Here is a 19,411-nt window from a genome sequence, read left to right on the forward strand (position 1 = left end):
AGCCTGAGGTTTCCTCTGTTGTCACTTTCCTGCTTAGCTCACTTACACTACACAGCCAGGATTGTACAGTAATTGTCACTTTAATCAGGAGACATAAATATGCACACCTACACAAACAGAAACACTCAGTCTCACACAGTGAAACCCAAAATGAAAGGCAAACATTTTATGCATAGTCGATGCCTCATCAACAATTTTCAGAGATACAAAACAAATAGGAAAGAAACTACAAATCTGTGTTTCATACATTATATGTTAAAATTAGTAACTGAATAAATTAACAAAAGATCAAACAAGTCAGTGATCCCAGGCCATGCTGGTAATATTGTGATTCTTCATAAGCTGCGGTCCCTGTAGAATGCCAGCAATCCATGACTGAGATAAGGCTTTACTTCAAATAGGGCAGTATCAGACAGCTGCTGAGTTGACCTGTAAGGATTATATGGATGGATTAGCAAGGCTGTCTTAGGGCTGGTGATATGCAGCCTGACTCCAGCTTGATGCTGGTTGGATGCAGAGGTAAAGAAGGACTCCCACGATGCAGTTGAACACCAAAACAATTCTTTCCAGATTTGTAAATATTAAATTCAGTTTCCTGCCTGGCACCATCCCGCTGGCCTGAGACATGGGTCTCTATCTTCTGTATTATGTCGATAATATTTCCCTTATCTATCTTGACCTCTGCAGCCATTGCTTCCAGCTGCTCTGCCGCCTCGCTCATGTCAAACCTCTCAATCTCAGAGTTGACCCGATGTAGCTCCTCCGGCGTGTGTGTGTGGGTGGCTGAGGCAGAAAGAGGGCAGAAGCCTTGGAGGTGCACCTGCAGGCTGCAGTAATGGAGATAGGCACAGGGGCAGCGGGGACAGCGGTGGGGGCGCTCCCCACTATGGAGGCGTTTGTGGAGCTTAAGGTGGATGAACTGAGTAAATCGGGCAGGGCATTGCTTGCAATGGTAGGGCCTCTCCCCTGAGTGTAGCCGCTGGTGGGTCTTCAAGTTGCTAGTGCTACTGAAGCGCTTATGGCATACCTTTGTCAAAAAAAAGCAAATGAGTTTATGAGTCTCTCATGAAAAATGTGTCAGTTAATTTTATGCTAAGCTAAGTTAAGCTAATGACAGTTGGCTAATGTTCCACATTGTTTCTTAGGCAGAAGAATCTGGGAGGTTTACCTAGAATGTTAATAAAGGACTGCCACTTGCACAAGAATGTAATGTCAACTAATCACCAGCCACAGCTATACATACATACATACATACAGTACATTTATCACAAAGACCTCAAGATGCCTCAACCTTTTTGTCTACCTCTCAAAACCATATTTCCTCAAATACAGAAGTAGTACCTTCACAGTTAATAGCCTTACCTTGCATTCATGAGGCTTCTCTCCAGTGTGAACCAGGTAGTGTTTTTGCAAATGTGCCAGCTGTGTGAAGTTCTTGCTGCAGGTCTGACACCTGAAGGGACGCTCACCACTGTGAACTCGCAGATGTACCTGATAACAGAATATCTGATGTTAATATATACACCTAACCTAAACACATGGTGCATTTTAATATTCTTGAGTGGCATTTTTTTACTTTACTTTAATGTGACAACAAGGACTAACCTTGAGATTGGACAGCTGCCCAAAGATCTTTCCACAGATATTGCACTCATATCGGATTTTTCCGTTCTTCCTGGTGAGAGGGTAGGACAAGGTCTTGTAGCCAACAATTTGCCCTCCATGTTTGGTCTTCCTGATTTCCAGTGTATCCTCAGTATTGCTCTGAGTGGCAGAGGTAGGTTTAGAAGGGAGGCAGTTTGAGGAGGCAGCCATCCCCACTGGCGGCGAGCATCCTCCAGGTGCAAGAGAGGGTAGTGCTCTGTGGAATTCAGTTACCATGGACGAGGCACTGGATGTGGCAGGTACAGCAAGGGCTGGCCTGACATTGCTCAGAGACGAATGTTTGAAATCTTTGAGGTCATTTGAGGGAATCCTGAGGTAGTTTGTCCTTTTGGAGATGAGTTCCTTGTTGTCTTTTTGCTCACTGGTTGGTGAAAGAATGAGGTCTTGCTTGGACCTGGATGGCACAAGTGTCAGGTCTTTGCACCCACTGGCTGACGGGTTTAGGAAGTGTGCATAGTTGTCTAAAGGTACTATATGGGATGAGAGGGTCAAGTGAGTTTTCAGTCGATCACCGTAGAATGGGTATGAATGAGGTAGAAGTGAGTAGTGAGGCAGTAGATAGGTGCCGTGTCTTACAGCGGGATGAACATGATCAGGCACAGAAAGCTCTTGGTAAGGTTTGGCGATGACATGGCCTTGATTGTGCTGAAAGCTGAAGTGCAAACTGGTGGGGATGGGACTACTTAGTGCTGGCCTTTTGGCAGCTGGAGGGCTGCTGGATGGCAGAGTGGCATATCTATGGCCATTGACAGACTCTGAGATTGGCTGGATTGGGTAAACAACACGGGGACACCAGGGGAAAACTGCAGACAAAGGACTGTCTAACTGTCTGGGACAGGCAGAGTGGGATTTGGAGGGCTCGTCTAGGAGGATTTCAGACACACTGTGTCCTCGTTTCCCTGTTGTCTTCTTACCAACCTGACTCTGTTCTGTAAGACAAAAAGAGAAGGATGGCACCATGTCATTTGGTGGCTTCTCTAATCCAGTCTATTTAATAACACAGAAAGCATTCAACAACCAACCAACATGATGTGCTGGATAAGACTCAAAGCACCTCAAGAGTTCTGTGTTAGGCTAAAAACAAACACTCACTGATCGGTTCTCTGTTAATCCTGTGACATGGGTGCTTACTGAAAGCTTTAGTCATTGTTGCATTGACAGTTTCAATCCTTGTCTGTAAAAGTAACTCTAGAACATACCTCTGCATCATAGACACATTGATATAATGTTTCTTACATTCTGTTAACATTTTATGAAACTTCACTGAACTGTTTAAAACTTGTTCTTTAAACTTGCAGTCTTGCAAAGTTAAACATTTGAAGATAGCGTTGTGTGTTATCAGGTGTTCCTGTTTGTGTCTCCAGACCCTTGCACCCTGTGAAAGTGGACACCAGAAGTGAAACAATGGTGTCCTGATCAGGATACTGATAGCGTGAATGACAGCAGTCACTGCTTTTTCTATCACAAGGTACTCAGGGCAGTAAACACTCCATTGCTAAAGATGTTTGATGAGCTAGATATAATAAACCTATAAATAATATTAATTTCCCACTATATTTTAGACACAAGGCAATTCTATGGTATTTACCTGAGCAAACTGTCCCACTTTTGACCCAGAAAGATACATGAAACATACTCCTAGCATACAACTAGCATACTCCAGAACAGATAAAGGACTCAAGCTGACAAACAGAAGAAGCAAAATACAGAGTTGTATTTCACCTTCTCTTGGACACAATTAACATCAACCCATGCAAACAGAGCAACCCTTATCTTTTTCTTCACTCCCCTGTTACCCTCCCCCTGCTCCTGAGAGGCCAGCTCTCTGCAAACAAACAGCTAGCACTCAGTGAGATATCAATCTGTCAGCAGGTCACCTTGTCAGGAAGTTCAAGTAGTCACTGGAGCACATCCTACCTCTCTTTCCCCTTTAAGAGCCAAATAAATAAGAGGAGTCGTGCCAGAATGTCGTCAGCACCTCTAGTAGCTTGTTGGGAGTGTATGTGTGTGAGTGCACGGGTCTGTAAATGGGTTCTTTGGTGTAAGCATGCGGTATCTGTCTCTGTTAGCATGTGCACTCTTTGTGTTTGTGAATGGAAGCCAAAAGCTGTGTGTGTGTGTGAATGGGCTGCTGTCAGGAGGGTTTCTGTATGGAAAGGGAAACTGAAACATTGCCTAAAATCCTGAAATTGGTCTCATCTTACTCTTTTACTGCAGCTGCACCTGGAGTCAGCCCCTCTCTGCTTTCAGGACTCTACTATCGTCCTTTGTACTCTGCTTTAACAAAGAGACTATGGGTGTGACTGAGTAACTTCTCAGACACCCACACAAAGAGTGGCCAGCACTTTGACAGGGCACCTGACTTCTTAATACACACAACACCAGAGGTAGTTTCCATTAACTTCCGCAACACTTACTTCTACCTATATTAATAGCACTAAACACACACTTACCACTCTTGTCAATAGCCAAATAGCCCAGAGGAGGGTAGTTGCAGCGCTGAGCAAATTCAGGGCAGTACCACACCAGAAGCTCCTGTCCTGGTTGAAGCGGTTTGATGGTGTAGAAGAAGATGTCCAAGCCACTCTGGCATGCAACCAGGTTTTGGTCTTCAGCAGTACATGCTGGGTTGACATAACGCATCCAGTTGCTCTGGTCCTCATTCAAACCATCCAGGATGTGGTGTAACTCCCCATTCAGAAAGACCTGCACCGCAAGAGTTAATTCAATTAATGACAATACATGACTTTGCACTCTTAAACAATTATGTCATTGCTTTCCAGATGCCTTTATGGTAAATACTGTTAATTCTTTCAGTTGTGATGTATATCTTTGTGGCACATCAGTTATCTAGGCTTGCGAAAGCAACACTCAACATGAATTTCATGTTATGACTGGATTGTAGTATTAGTATCTTGCCTACTACTCTCATGTTACTCTCTATAAAAGTTTTTTTTTTATGCTGTCTGAGTCTTTGAAGCTGTGCTTTTGTTTGAGTCATGGCTATAATATTGTCTGTTATGGCTGTTGCAAGTTTTGGTTAGGGTTGCATGATTTCAGAGTCCCTGATTGAACTGTGTAGAGTTACACAGAAGTGTGTAAGTGTAATGGAAGATGCTGTTGATTCTTTTTTACACTTCTCAGGCTTGAAGCCACTTCCTTGCTTAGTCAGTGTGAGAGTTAGTGAGTCTGGAGAAGTGCGGACATGTGTATGGTGTATTTACTGGCAGTGATACCACGACCGAGAGAAGCGGAGACAGAAGAGAAATGCTGCGTCACTGAAACCAAACAGCTGTGTGTGTATGTGTGTGTGACCTCAGACATCCATGCACAGAAGAGGCACAATGCACATTTAAACCCATCTGATCAGGTGGCATTTAACAAAAACTAGGCACACTGACTCATACTTTCACAGGATGTCAGCCATAGACCACAGCTGCTAACTCGTGCCAGCCTCTAGCCACAGCAATGTCTCCAGCTGGAGATACAGGATGTGAACGGTTTTGAAGCTCACAGAGTTAAATCTAAAATGCAACTACCTAAATCCCGAGCCCTGCATGCAGGCACTTACCCTCCAGAAGTACTTTCTGTTAGCATCTTTCGGCACATTGTCATTTGTGTAGTTCTCCCCCACCAAAGGACCAAAACGCGTCCCCTTAGGAATCAGTTCCTTACTGATCACACCAATCACCTGTGCAACAGCAAGGACACAGAATCATCAAACAACAGAGTAGTCCTCAAATTGGAGGCTTAAGCTTGCAGATGGACGCACTCTCAGTTGAAAAAACATAATTATAGGGATGAGATGCTTGGGAATACAGTTCTCCTTATCTGACCCTCCATCCCCCAGCCTGTTTCTTGGTGATTAACCAAAAGAATCTGATCAGTTCACTAGAAATGTGTCCCATCAGAATAACTATGTGCTGAAAAGGAAATAAGCAATTAACAATATACTCAGATTGTTATTTACTGGCTGTCATGACAGATCTTCCAGGGAAAAATTTCAGTCCTGCGACAGAATGTGTTCCTTTCTTCACATGCTGAATATTTATAAGCCAATCACCCGAGTTATCTTTAGTTTCTCTACTTTATTAAAATTTCACCACTACTCTTGTTGTGCTATCTGCAGGTGTGAAACTCACCCCACTGTCTCAAGCCTCCAGGGTGGGGAAGAGTGGATAAAGTGTCACGGTCACACCCCAACCAGTTAACTGCACCGTGAGCTCCATGTTCAAAAGGCCCTGAAGCCATGTTAATGTACTCTGTCTTTCATCTTGGAGCAATACACTGGCACAGTGTGTAGCTTGGTCAACATGCTTACAGTTTACCTTTATCTGGATAGTTTCGTCAATGCTGTCAGTAGCTTTGTCTGATGGCCCTGTTTGAGGTGCCCTTGTGTCACAGATTACAGTAATGTATCCTGTTCTTTAGTGTCACCTAGACTCCAGACAGGGCTTATTAGAAGGTCAAAGTGGTAATGCAGGTATTTTGCTGCAGACGCCCAGACTACTTCCTCTGATCTCATCTGATTTGCATCCTTTATCTACACAGTGTGAGGAAACCTACAGTATGTTTCCTTTTCATAAATACTTGTCTTTATTATGCATTTACCACACTATCAGCCCCTGTTAACCCAGTTAAATCCTATCCTAACCCCATCCTCCAGTCTTGATTGTTACACTTAATTCAGTGCATTATGGTGTTTTCTGCTGAACAAAAAGATACAAGCCTAAGATTTCTAAGATTGCTAATAATCTTAGACTAATCATAGACTGCTGAGGGGCTTGGTTGTTGTCCCCATTTCTGCCCCACAGAGGAAAGGCTCAAATTAGACAACAACATGTCAAGTACTTCCTGCCTGAGAATAGATCAGTGGATGTAAGGATGTCAGTGTGATGCAAGGGGTCGGTTGCAACCGGAAACATAAACAGCTACCTTTCACACGGCTTGGATATTTAGAGTTTCATTGTTTTTTCTGTATGACTGAAAAAGAGACAAACTGGAAAACTGAAGAGCTGTGTACCTCTTGTGTTGAGTTGTGGCAGCGCTTCAGGGCCAGGTTTCTGGGTAAGGATCTCTCAGCACGTGTCTTGCCATGGTTTTCGGACTCTTCCTCCAAAGGCTGGTCCTTCACTATATAAGTGCACCTCTCCTCAAAGTCTACTTCGCTCCACAACATCATTTCTGTGTCCTGATTCACTGGCATCACTGCTGGATTGGTATCACTGCTCGATTGCGGAGATCTTTCTGAGGTTAGCATGGCTGTTGGGCAGTCAGAGGTGGAGGCCTTAAGACATAAAACAATGAAGAAGATAATTAAACCATAATAATTTGCATACATACACTTTTGCCTTTTGTGAAAAAAATCACAACAAACAGCTAAAGCATCAGGGGAAGTCCGAGTTTGAATGGAACTAAAATTAGGACCTGGAAGTGTAGTGTTATAGACAGAGGAGGTGGTGGAGGAAGAGGTGGTGATAAGTCAGGGATGTTATTGATGAAGAATCCAACTTTCCCATCGGCTGAAACGACCGGACAAACAAGCTTCAAAGTGGAACCTTCATGCTAGCTGCCCCATTGGCCCCACTGTCCCATACATCCTGTGACTCTCCAACTCACAACCCCTGGGCTATAAGGGAGGTTCCTGTGCACGTCAGGACCACTTTCACAAGGAAACAAGCCTTCCCAGTGAATCGACCAGACTTCCTCTGAACTGACTAAGACTTGGCTCTCAGCCAGACTCAAAACTCTTTCTCTCTCTCTCTCTCTCTCTCTCTGTTCCTTACAGTCTCTTCCTCCCTGTCATCAGGTATAAATCAAAGGAGAGAATGCACTCTGACTGATGGGATGAAATAAAGTGAAATACAAGTGATTAAAAGACAATGCACAGAAGTGTTGTCTCAGAGCATGTTCCGTTTCAGGCTCATCAGTTTGCTTCTCTTGAGATAGAGACAGATAAGCTCTGTGCTAGATAATATTTGGTAAGCACTCACGTGACACATGTTCCCTCCTGATGAGAAAGTGAAAACTAAGAATGATAGCGAGGCATTTCTCAATTCTGCACATTGACGAATAAACAAATCCTAAATGATCATTCAACTTTTAATTTAATTGAAACAAAAATTAAATGACTCCCAGGGGGGACGGAGACATGCAAATAAAAGTTGCAGATGGACGACGTTTCACCCTGTTTTTCTCTGAAGTGTGTCACCACAGCTGACACGGAATGACTGTCACAAGTGTGACAGCTCACTCTGAAACCATTGAATCAAGTGACACAGCAGAAAATATATTCTGAAAATGCAGAGATCAGTCAAATGCATACAGCTGGAAGACATGTAACAGGTCAACTCTAGAAAGCACACTTTACCTCAGTTTGACATTACACCTAACTGCCCACCAGTGTAGAATATTTTGCACAGTTTCATATGATAATATAAATAAGATGATCTGACACTTACTGTGAAGCCTTGGAAGGAGCCACACATAGGGCAGGCTGTCTGTGCCCTCCTTGAGCCTGAGTGTCTATGAGCAACCAGTGGCTATGTCTCTCTTGTCTTCTCTCTCACTCTCTCTCTCTCGCTCTCTCTCTCTCTCTCTCTCTCTCGGTATGTTGTGTACCTATGTGTGGCTGGCTGCGCAACAGAACACTTGCTTGCTTGCTTGTCTTGCTTCTTACATGGGGAGGAGGGAAGGTGTGTGTCTTTGCGAGATACACTCCCTTTTTCCTTTCTGTGCTCTGTCCCTCCCTCCCCTTTGCCCAATGACTCCTCCTTGGAGAGTGTTTGTGTGTGTGTCATTCTCTTGCCCCGGGGTGTGAAGCTTTCTCCACATGAGGGGGGTGAGGGGGTGCACTTGCTGTCACAGAGCTATGTCCGGATCAAATACGTCTTCATTTTCTGACAGTCGCCCTCTCTGTCTGTGGGTGAGGAGAAGACATACCTGTGTTGTGTTCAGAAGTTGAGAACATGAGGAGATGAGATCATTTTTTTTGTACATGATTAGTGTAAAGTTGAAAAGAATATAGTTTGTGTAGTTCAATTTAACATATATATTACAATATCTGAATGTATAACACAACCATAACAATAGTCAAATTGAGTTGAGTTAAAAAAAATTTGAAGGATTTTGCCATATTCTCCTTAATCATTCTTTGTGTCTCTGTGTTAAGTATAGATAGTCAGCTTGAAGTAAAGTGATCTTGAATTCTTGAATATGAGGAATATCAGGAAATTTAACATCCAGATCGTCACAACAGCAACAGCTGCTTGCAGAAATATTTCCACTCTGTGCTGCTTGTTCAATTAAGATTTGGAGAAATGAGATATGAAACAAGCCATTTTTTCTTGTTTTTTTGTCAGTTTGAAAGTTTCACAAAACAACACGTTTGTTTGGATGGGGGAGTACAAAGACAAAGTTTGCAGATGTTTGACCAGGGGGCTTTTTAGTCACTGTTGTTTAGATTTAGGTGACAGAACTACTTGGTTAGATGGCAGAATCCTCACTGGTGTCACCCACAGGTTTCCTAAAGAGTTTTGAAGCTCAGTCACCATGTTGGTTTTGCCACACAGCACTAAACAAATCAAGTGGGCATAGAGGTGTAGAGGAGCTGAGACCTGAGAATCAAACTTTAGGACTTGATGAAGTGTCATGAAAGGCTGGATTAATGTGTCACACTGTGGTCTTTGGAGCCAAGTGGCCACTTGAAGAAGTGCAGTTTTTCCTGTTGGCTTCAGTTCTAGAACAGACTCACTTTAAGCACATGGTACAAGCCCAACTTGTCCTGTCTGCAGCATATCCAGTGAGGGTAGGGTCCAGGATGATACACTGGTTACAAGTTTCTCTGTAGCCCAGCTTGTCTCCTCTCCTCATGTTTATTTGTCTAAAAGCAACATTTAACTTGGCAGGCTGCCAGCCAGCACAGATAATGTCTAAATATTCAAGCTTGTCATCCACACGCTCCACACACACCTCACTGTAAACCGCAGCCTTGTGAGCCTGCTTTGTGCGTCCTTATTCCTATTCGTGTGCACCATCATTCACTTTCTCTCCACTTAGGGGACGTTCATACAGCTTCGCTATATGTCAAGTGAGTTCTGGTCCTTATAGACTCTCCTTCGTTCTTGTGGTGTTCTTTCCTTTTCATGCTTCCTGTCCCGCTCACCACACCTGACTAAGCTACTAATTACGACTGCTGACATGAGCCACCATGTAATTTAAAATGCACTTCTCTCTCAGTGTTTCGCTCTTTGCCTTCAGTCATCTCATTCACCACCTTCTATTCAGCCGTATTCTCCTCCACCTCCTCCTCTTCCTCTCTAATGCCTCTCTATCTGGACCTTCTCTTCACTACATCTATTACTCATAACTCCGTGTGAGTAATACTGACAACATGCACTTTTAGTCATTCAGAGACGTGTGAGGCGAGATTTTAGCTTACAACTTTGGTTATGCGTGGGTGGACATTTTTGAGCATACATATACCTGTGTGATTAGGCGGAAGTTGCTTTTGACTACCTGACATTTGAAGCAGCATTCTTAGAATGACAGGACGATGAGCAGAGTTATTGAGGCAGATCAAGCAAAGAAATGAAATTTGCTTAACAAGAATAAGATCACTGACCTGCTTTTGCAGTGATATTGATACATGTCATCTGATACATGAGAAAAGTGAGAAAGATGTTATAATGTTGATGACCCATGAAGCAGGAATCCCCATGACATTTTTTGAAGAACAGCAGTTTAACCCTGCATTGCCACACAAATTAAAAAAAAAATGTTAGTCATTTAGGTTACTAGGTAACATCTTACTTCAATGTCATCAATACCTTCTTGCTCCAAGCATCAATATTACAACCAAGAACACTTCTGTCTGCACATTTTAAGCTCTGCATGCATCATTTTACCGTGCTAAATGATATGCTGAGTGCATGTAAATAGGTTGATAATTGTTAACACAAACAATTAAGCAACATGTAATGCTATTTAAATGAATTAGTTCCTGTGTGGAGTGGAAGTGTACCTGTGTTACTTTGTTGTCATGTCATTGTGTGTTAATAAGAGTTTATTCAATCATATTTTGCAAGTCATTCCTACACATTATAAGCCAGTCACATTTCACTTTATAGTGTTAATTATATAGATGTCAGCTGTAAGCTAGTTAGCAACAGGTACACTGATGCTGTCTGCCTCCTTGTTGCGGTCTCCTCCTGTCTCTCATCTGTGTAAATTTAAGCTAAAGTCCTGGGATACTAGTGACAATTTGCATTTGAGTTTGCATTGACTCTGTATGTAGCTGCCCTGCCTCTAAAACGCCATATAAAGTTTTCTACTATTAGTAAACATGAGATGAGAGAGAAGGTGCTTTTTATTTATAAGAGAATATTTGTGCTCCTTTAAAAACTTGTTTTAAAGGACTGGATCAACAAAATGAGATCCACTGTATCCAGCCTTATATTATTTTTAGCTTCATTTGAAGGTCTGGAGGAATATATGTCCACGTTTTAAATATCTCAAAACAAGTTTTACCTATTTGTGGTGCTGATCCTCATGATATTAAATTGTTTCGCTGATATTAAATTTTTCAATTTTGTGAACCTCACAAACAAAATCCAGCAATTCCATACCTGAAACCTGGGCAGAAACACATACAAATGAACCCATATCATATCTCACAGTTACTGTGTACAGTTTACACATACGGTACCTGGAAAGTAGACAGTAAATGTACACAGGCCAAGAGTGCCTTTGGGGGGCCTCTGTAAATGGCATAGGCAGCTTTAGCTCTGTAATTTCCATGCTTGAGTCTGTACCTGCCTCGGGTCATTTCTCGCAGCAGGACTAAAGGCGACGGCTCCTTCCTTGTCACCTCCCCCAAGAGGGAGAACAATGATCTTTGGCAGAGATGGCTAAGACTGAGCCCATTTTATAACCCATTACAGCTGAAGTGTTTGACATGGCCTCCACCTCTGGCCCTCTGTAAGTTTTATGGCTGACTTAAGGAAAAAATGTTTCGAATTCTATCACAACTATTTTGTTGTCGCAGTCCCCTACTCTCACCTATGTCACACTCCTTTTTTTCCCACCATGCTGTGCTGTTATCAGCCTGTCAGCCTCGTCAGCCTCCCCAGCCATTTCACATTACTTTAAGTGATTTCCTTTTCCTTTCATTGCCCTGCGCTCTATTCAAACTGTCTGTGAGAAATTACTCCTATGCATTTGTGGGGTTTTTTTTTTTTTTTTGCTGGTCTTTTGACAGTTCGGTGGAGGCCAGATATGCGTTATTGGCATAGCATCAGCAATAATGAATGTTCTTTTAACAGTGATGTACTGTCGTTTTCCCGCTCTCCTCTTATCCATTTCAGGTGTGAATGTGAACAAATGTCAGCACCACACTAGGGACCTCCCCCCACCTTGTCCAGCAACCATCTTTCTCTCAATTGCTGGATGATCTCCTGTTGACAGGCCAAGAGTTATTATCATGGTTTCAGGTCTGAGAGGAATGCTACTGCACTTTACAACAGATGTCTTTTCAAACCCTGACAAAACCACCCACATAGATGAGGAGAAAAAAGTATCACTGTACTTACCTGAGTTACATTACAGTACAGTTACATTTGTAACCCATGAATGGCTAATGTCCAACAACACAGCAAGGATGCACGCATCTTGGTGACTTACATAAAATGTCTCACTCTCATCTAGTATTTCCAGGCATGATTTGCATAAAGTTCCAACAAATACACTGCTAATCTGATGTCATCTTTGACTCACTGTTTGTTATTATCTCGCCTTGGCAGCTCGATCTAATTTCTAAAATGTTACTTGCTTATCAAAGTCACACAACCTATATAATACTTTGCAAAAAAACATGAAAGTGACAGGGGAGGAATTACTCAGGGTTGTCCTGGTAATGTTTTGAGGAGTCTGCTGTGAAAATGAAATGTGTTTCAGTCTGAGGCAATGATAAGTTGTGACCTTTGCAAAAAACACCCTCTTTGATCTTTCTGCTTCTGTGATCATTTTTATGGATTCTGTCATATTAAGGCTGAGCATAAATTTAGTACAGGTTTTAAACATATCTGCACATGCCGACGACTCAGAAGGTGGTGTAACAAATCAGTATCCATTGGACTAGAAGTACTATCACTAACTTACAAGTTAATTTTGTATTCCAAAGTGGAGCATCATTCAAAGCTAGAAAGTACTATAGCATGTTGCTGGAGGAACAAAAAAAACATAACACACTACTGTCACCATTGGCTGTTGCTATTCCACAGGTTTTCCATCATGGAAAACAGCTTCTCACATGACAAGGTGGGGAGCCATGCTAACACTGGCAATGCTTTTTAATTATTAGAGAAACCTCTGAGAGCTGAAAGGCCTTAAGATTTGTTCTGCTTGATAAGAAGGTTTCTTTCTCTATGTTTTACAGAACCAAGATATGAAGTACAAAACCACAGTTTTCATCATGGACTAACATAAACACACTGTAACTTCATGGTTATTAACTGGAACTACCACTGTGGTTTACACTGATTTCATCATGCTATTATAAAAAGTTTTTCTGGGTATTTTTGTTTCCTTTTTCCCACGCTTGCTATCCACCTAATCAGCCCTTATCAGCGAATTACTAATACTTGTGTATAGTTTTTTTTGTATTCCTCTTCCACACTGGAAAAGAATTCAAATCAGATTTTTGCCATTGTAGTATTTACATTTTCTGTGAACCCAAATGTGCAGTGCTTCAAAAAGGAACACAACACTGGCCAACATCTTTAGGTTGGTAGCTGTTCACACAGGAAGTGTTCGACCCCCAGAGCCACACCTGACTGCATCAAAAGGCTCCTCGCATTGTTTTGTCTTCCTCTTGATTACTAAGCCAGACTGTAATAATGACCAACAGAGGGACGCGTCATCCGGGAAGGATGCACAGTCACTGACAAAAACACGCATAGCTTAAAATGTCAATCCTAAATGCTACTTCTTAGCAGATGTTGTACATACACAGGAACATTTATTTGACTACGTTTGTGGTTTTGTGTCTATGATCGTTTGTGTATCTAAGGAGCAGCTAGCCAGTTTAGCTCTGTCCTTCTCAAGATTCCTTCCAAATTTCTGGATGTCCACTGCACAAACAGAGGTAAACCTGATCTGCACTGTCACACTCTGGCACTCGTTAGTTTCCCCTAACGATCTTTCTCACTCACAAACACCCTCAGCTTCCTCCCTAATATCCCAAATAAAGACAAACAGGAAAGCAGACGACGACCCCTGACCCATGAGCTGATGCAGTGTGCTTGACTGTATGTGTATTCACGCATGCACATTCTTTCCTTATGTGCATGCTGTCTTGTGTGTCTGTCACCCATCCCTTAAGCTGCTGTAACTAACAGGAATCTCACCTTGACAGATGTTTAATTATTAACAGCCTGTAGGACCAAAATATATATTTGATTCTTGTAATAAAGCTTTATCAGACCATGTAAAAATCGTGCTTAGCTAAGCAGCATGGAGGTACAACAGCTTTCACTGATAAAGGTACTATTAGAAATCACATAGACAAACTGAATAGAGTTTGCATTTAGACTGCTCAACACCTTAAGAGCTGGTAAATCTACATTACATTTTGATTCATTAATCCACACACACAAATAAAGCATCAAACGTATGTTGTATGGTTTTTATGTGAGTGAGATGTTTGAAGGTGATATTTATTCTTTTATGGAGCCACGTATGAGTGGTTTTGATCTACCTCTCACCAATAGCAAAATAATCATGTCTGGTTGAACTCAATTTCTTCAGTGTAGCTTTTTTGGGGAAGTATGAAGAACTTTTAAAGTCAGTAACTGTTTTATTTGATGTTTTTCAGGTGAGAAAATGGACATCAGCCACCATGTAGTCAGGGCCTAATCATCAAAGGAGCACTTTGAGGACATGTTGCTCTTTAATTACAGCACAATGAGGAAATGGGGTGCTACATTTGAACATTTCAGAGAGAACTGCAGGAATACGCCTGTTAAAGATGACTGGGCTCCACCACATCGAAATGTTAAACACCAGGAGTGTCCAACCTACAAGATAAACAAAACAGCAAGGTAAGCAGACAACTGATGAAGTCTGTTTTCTGGGATGCAAAAGGAGTGCTGCTGTGACCTGGATTCTGGAAAAGGGTTACACATCATTGCTGCTGTGGACCACTTTCTGGAGGTCCAAATCGTCTACAAAGAAGCAACATGTATACTTCACAACTGCTGTGTTAAAATCTAGGAATGCCTCAGCAGCCCAGTATCTTTTAAAATTACTTTCATTCTGCATTCCTGCACTGTGTGCCTGTGACCACACTTTAACTTCCTGTTTGAGAAGGAGGATAGGAATGGTGTCCATTATAAAAGGGGAAATTTACAGTCAGTGACAACATCAATGACATCACCAGGTGCCACTATGTCTGTCTGCACATCTCCGTCTGCGTGACATGTTTACAAACTCACACACATACTCTCTCTCTCTCAATCTCTCTCTCTCTCTCTCTCTTTCTTTTTAGGACCAGTCAGACAGCACTGTCCTCCACCTGTCTCCAGTTTTACCTGCCCCAGTTATTAACAGGGTCTCAGAGCCTCACTGTAAGTGCACATGTCAACTGCAAAATTACAGGGCACGCACACACACATATTTGTTTTGCATTTTAAAAGGGTAATATCTGTCTGCACGCAAGCAGTACGATCATTTTCTCTCCTCCTGTTCAACAAACCTAGAAAACAAAGCAGGCGAGGTTCAAAGACAAGACAAAGAAAGAGGAGATGAAGAGAGGAGATGTGTGGCGATGATGGACACACTTTTGCAGTGGGTGTTTGTGTAATGACAAGGGGAAACCTGTCATTTTAGCCCTTTTTCTCTGGTCAGTATGGACTTAACCTCAGTGATTACACACCACTTCTTCAAATGAAGTCAAAGTCAGAACTTTGTTTTCTCACATAGCTCCGTCTTGCTAAAAAATTCAAGACCAGGAAGTCCCTGTGATGACTGTGTCTGTCTGCAAAACTTTACCACGTGTAATATTTCAGTGTAATGAGGAAGAGTGAGTCTGGTAAGTTTGAAGAGAAGGAAAGCACTGTGCCAAATCAAGTGGCTTTGACTGAAAGATAAAGATCTATTTTCAGACAATGACATCAGCTTTTCTTTTCACTGCCATTAGTTATGAAGAACCGCACGCAGAAGCAACCGGAGACGCTCAGCACCTGAAAGTTGTGTTGTTTTTAAACTGTCCTTTTATCCTCGGCTCTTTCACCAAGTTGGCTTTGGGTAACCTGAGTGCGCTCTTTCCCTTTTCAACATGATCAGTACAGACAATGACAAACTTCTGCTCCCCTTGGCGTGATTGACTTGGTCTTATTGTGGCTCTTATTTTATACTCTCCTGCTGAATGAAGTCAGGGCTGTATATCTGAATAGATACTGACAGAACCTTATTAGCTGTGCCATCCTCAAACAGACAGAGGTGATGTCACTGGAGGACAGCTTGTTTTCATATAAACACAAATGTATAATGGTTGTTTTTCACGGAATTAGTCACCCCCCCATCTGAGACTGGCACGGCCTCAAACATGAACCTGCTTTACCTTAGAGAGCATCGTACTGTACATGCATCACCAACTCTTCCTATAATTTGTGCACCAATCACATCTACCTTCCTATGTGTGCTATAATTTCCCCCAACTGGATCCTCAATAACATCCTGTTGTCTGTGGACATCTGAGGGGACAGTTGGACTGACCCACCCTCCCCTCCCCACTACTACCACATCATACACTGTTATCCTGGCCCCGGCTAATGACAGCCACGCAGGAAGCTGTCCCCTGTGATCTCTGTATTTAAAAGCATCCTTATTATTGCTTGTGTATTGTTTTGTCGGTTGGGATCCTGTGGAATACTATTATTAAGTTGAATGGCTGTGACTCCACGGTGACAAAAAAATATCAGCTCAAAGAGAAAAAAGGAATCGTGCCTTTTTTTGCATTTGAATAACAAAAACTCAATCTATGAAAGGGAGCTGAATGTGTCCTGTAGCACTGGGCTAGTGTGGCTGTAGTGCATTCTAAAGATGGATGCCATCCAGGCAGGGCTTGGCAATGTCTTATTCTTCCTCATTCATAAGTAGCCCAAAAGGGGCAAAACGTCGAAGCTGCCACTCTAACTAACCGCACCCCTAAAGGTTTTAGTTTTAAGCTTTGATACAGTTTAGAAATAAACTTACACTCACACTGACCAAGATATGTTTTTGTAACAGCCTGTAAACATGTTTTCTGTTGTAAAATTGGACATTTTAACATGAAAGTTTATGGGAATCGACTCACTTTAGGAGCCAGTCCCAAGTGGCTGTTTGAGGAACTGCACATTTGTGTTGGTTTCAACTGCTTGATCTTTTCTTTCTTTTTTTTTGGTCCAAGAAAACAGATTTGTTCATGTCCTTCTGTACTTAGTCTCCTCTACCTTGCCTCTACCAAGAGCTCTGTGCTCACAGTTCTTCTCCTTACAGCTCATAGTGTGTGTTGTGTGATGCCTTTCATAACAGCGGCCTGAACACTTGATTGGTACAATCCTTCATGAGAAATACATGACTCTTTAAAAGTGATGTTGAAGCTGGTATTATAAGATTAAATAGATGTGTGATGTTGCTTGAAAACCGAAGCATTAATCTTAAGTAGGATTAACCTTATGATTGTAACACTTCAAGAAGAAAGGAAAACCCAAAGGTTATGTTGGCTTTGTTGTTAAATCCGGTCCAACCAGAAGTCAACATATTAACAACGTTCCATGTTACAAGAGTGTGATCAGTATCAGAATGAGCTGGCAGACCATCAGTCATCAGTCACGTAGACGTGCATCAGTTTACAACACTTTATTTGCGGGATATCAAAGAGCGCATTGATCTATCCATGCACGGTTTATATCAGTTCATCTTGGTACGTTAGACTAGTTTATCCGGTCACATGATTTTAGTTGTCAGCACGTTGATGGGTATGGTTTACAGCTTTCATTTGGCTTTACTATTTAATCAGATATAAATGCAACATGTCCAACAAAGTTTTTTTGGGTGAGATAACCTCTTAGTGACCCTGTGCAGTGAAACACAACAGGTGGTCATCCTTCCTTGTATGAGGCGCTCGTAAAGACAGGTGCTTCCGATGGAGGTTGGACACATCACGGTGGACTCTGGACAATGAAGGAAAACAAAGGGAAAAGGAGGCGTAACTCATGCATGGACACCTCTCACCCAGCCCGGCTACAAATGACTGCTTTATGAGTATTAAAAAGTCCATATACAAACACACTCATTCAAACTGTCACTCCTTAGTTTGTTAGGGAAACAGAGGCGTGACAGGACAAAAGGCCTTTTGACCTAAATCTAAGTGTGATATAAGCAAACAGGAAGAGATCCCCTTTGTATCCAGGGGTAGTCCTGACTGACCCCGGCTTAAGGAAGAAGGAGGACTTTGAGGGGGGGTTGGGAAGCTGCTTTTTATCACAACTCCACTTACATGTATTCCTGATGCCCGCTCACAACTTCATATTCCTAACAAAGAAAAACACAACACGTTTCTTTTTTTGTCTACACTCTTTCAACACTTTCACTGTCCTGTCATCCATGAGAGGAAGTCACCACACATCACACTTTGGCATCCATTCCTATGAAATTTGTGATGCATGTGGCTCTACAGCGTGACAGCTCTGACACGCTCCAAGCTGAATCTGAAAGTAACAACTCTTTGGAATCTCCTAGAAGACATCTGACTGATCGGCAGCGGTATCCAAACAATGTATTTCCTTTTCAACACAAAGACTGCCATGTATAATTAAACCTGTCCCGAGTGTCTAATCTACAGTAAAAATGTGGCGAAAATAACAAGCAGCTACTGCCTGCATAACCATTCAACAACATAGACTACTGCTGCAATATATCCCAAACAGCCAAATATCTTGTTTCTCATAATTAATGATTCAGTTGGACCTGCTCATTTCCTCAAGATATGTGTTTCCTAAGCGAGCCTTATCAATCATTGTGTAAGAGTAGGTACCGGAGATAGTAATGTTCAAATAAGCATTGATTAATTAAGGTAGAAGAGGAAGGAAGGGAGGGGAGGAGGATGAGAAGAAAGAAAGAAGAGTGAGGAGCTGACCTCTCTTTTAGCCTGTCAGAGAGATAAGAGCGCTGATGGAGTTTCCCCACACGGACCCAGATAACCTTTAACTGGGGATGCATCACACACAACACTGAAAAACAGGCCCACAGTTTATTCTACCGTATAGTTCAGTTCATAAATATAAATCTATAAACAAAACAAATCCACTGATCAAATTATACAAAACATTCAAGCTGTCTAAATTAAAATGATTAACCAATTATGCAGGAAAATAATCCAGCAATGCAATTACCACTTATTACCATAGGTGTCGCTAAAAGATTATGACTGACGCTTTAAATAAAAATAAAAAGTTATCAAAAATAATTTAAATTAATTGTAAAATTGATGTCTTTCTAAGCTAATTCCCCAGGCTGTGGTCTTAATAATACTGACTGTTATGTAGGATAGCTTTACTTAACCACAAGTAAAATCAACACCATAGAAAGACAGCTATAAATTTTAGCCAGTCTGGGCCATTCTACGAGGAGTTGCATCACAACTTTAGCCAGTAGGGGGCGGTGTCGCACTTTGGATTGACCTCACAGTAGCCATCGTGATTCTCTT

General features: G+C 42.0%; 1 protein-coding gene across 1 annotated transcript; it reads right to left on the minus strand.

Annotated features, from left to right (window-relative positions):
- Positions 1–108: 108 nt before the first annotated feature.
- Positions 109–8,328, minus strand: LOC114429230 (PR domain zinc finger protein 1-like). The gene is made up of 7 exons (XM_028398165.1): positions 8,127–8,328; positions 6,689–6,952; positions 5,237–5,356; positions 4,119–4,371; positions 1,606–2,594; positions 1,363–1,491; positions 109–1,027 (listed from the first exon to the last, which is right to left on the minus strand). The coding sequence occupies exons 1-7, from the start codon at positions 8,151–8,153 to the stop codon at positions 452–454; spliced, it is 2,358 nt and encodes a 785-aa protein (XP_028253966.1). The 5' UTR covers positions 8,154–8,328; the 3' UTR covers positions 109–451.
- Between the last annotated feature and the right edge of the window lie 11,083 nt (positions 8,329–19,411).

The sequence above is a fragment of the Parambassis ranga genome, chromosome 24 (genome assembly GCF_900634625.1).
Source record: "Parambassis ranga chromosome 24, fParRan2.1, whole genome shotgun sequence".
In the NCBI taxonomy this organism is placed as follows: domain Eukaryota; kingdom Metazoa; phylum Chordata; class Actinopteri; family Ambassidae; genus Parambassis; species Parambassis ranga.

Excerpts from the sequence above, each read along its gene's own strand:
- LOC114429230 (XM_028398165.1), bottom strand. The coding sequence starts at position 8,153 with ATGTGTGGCTCCTTCCAAGGCTTCACA. Across the intron at positions 6,953-8,126 it reads GCTCCTTCCAAGGCTTCACA|GCCTCCACCTCTGACTGCCC; the intron begins GTAAGTGTCAGA and ends TTATGTCTTAAG. Across the intron at positions 4,372-5,236 it reads ACAGAAAGTACTTCTGGAGG|GTCTTTCTGAATGGGGAGTT; the intron begins GTAAGTGCCTGC and ends CTTGCGGTGCAG.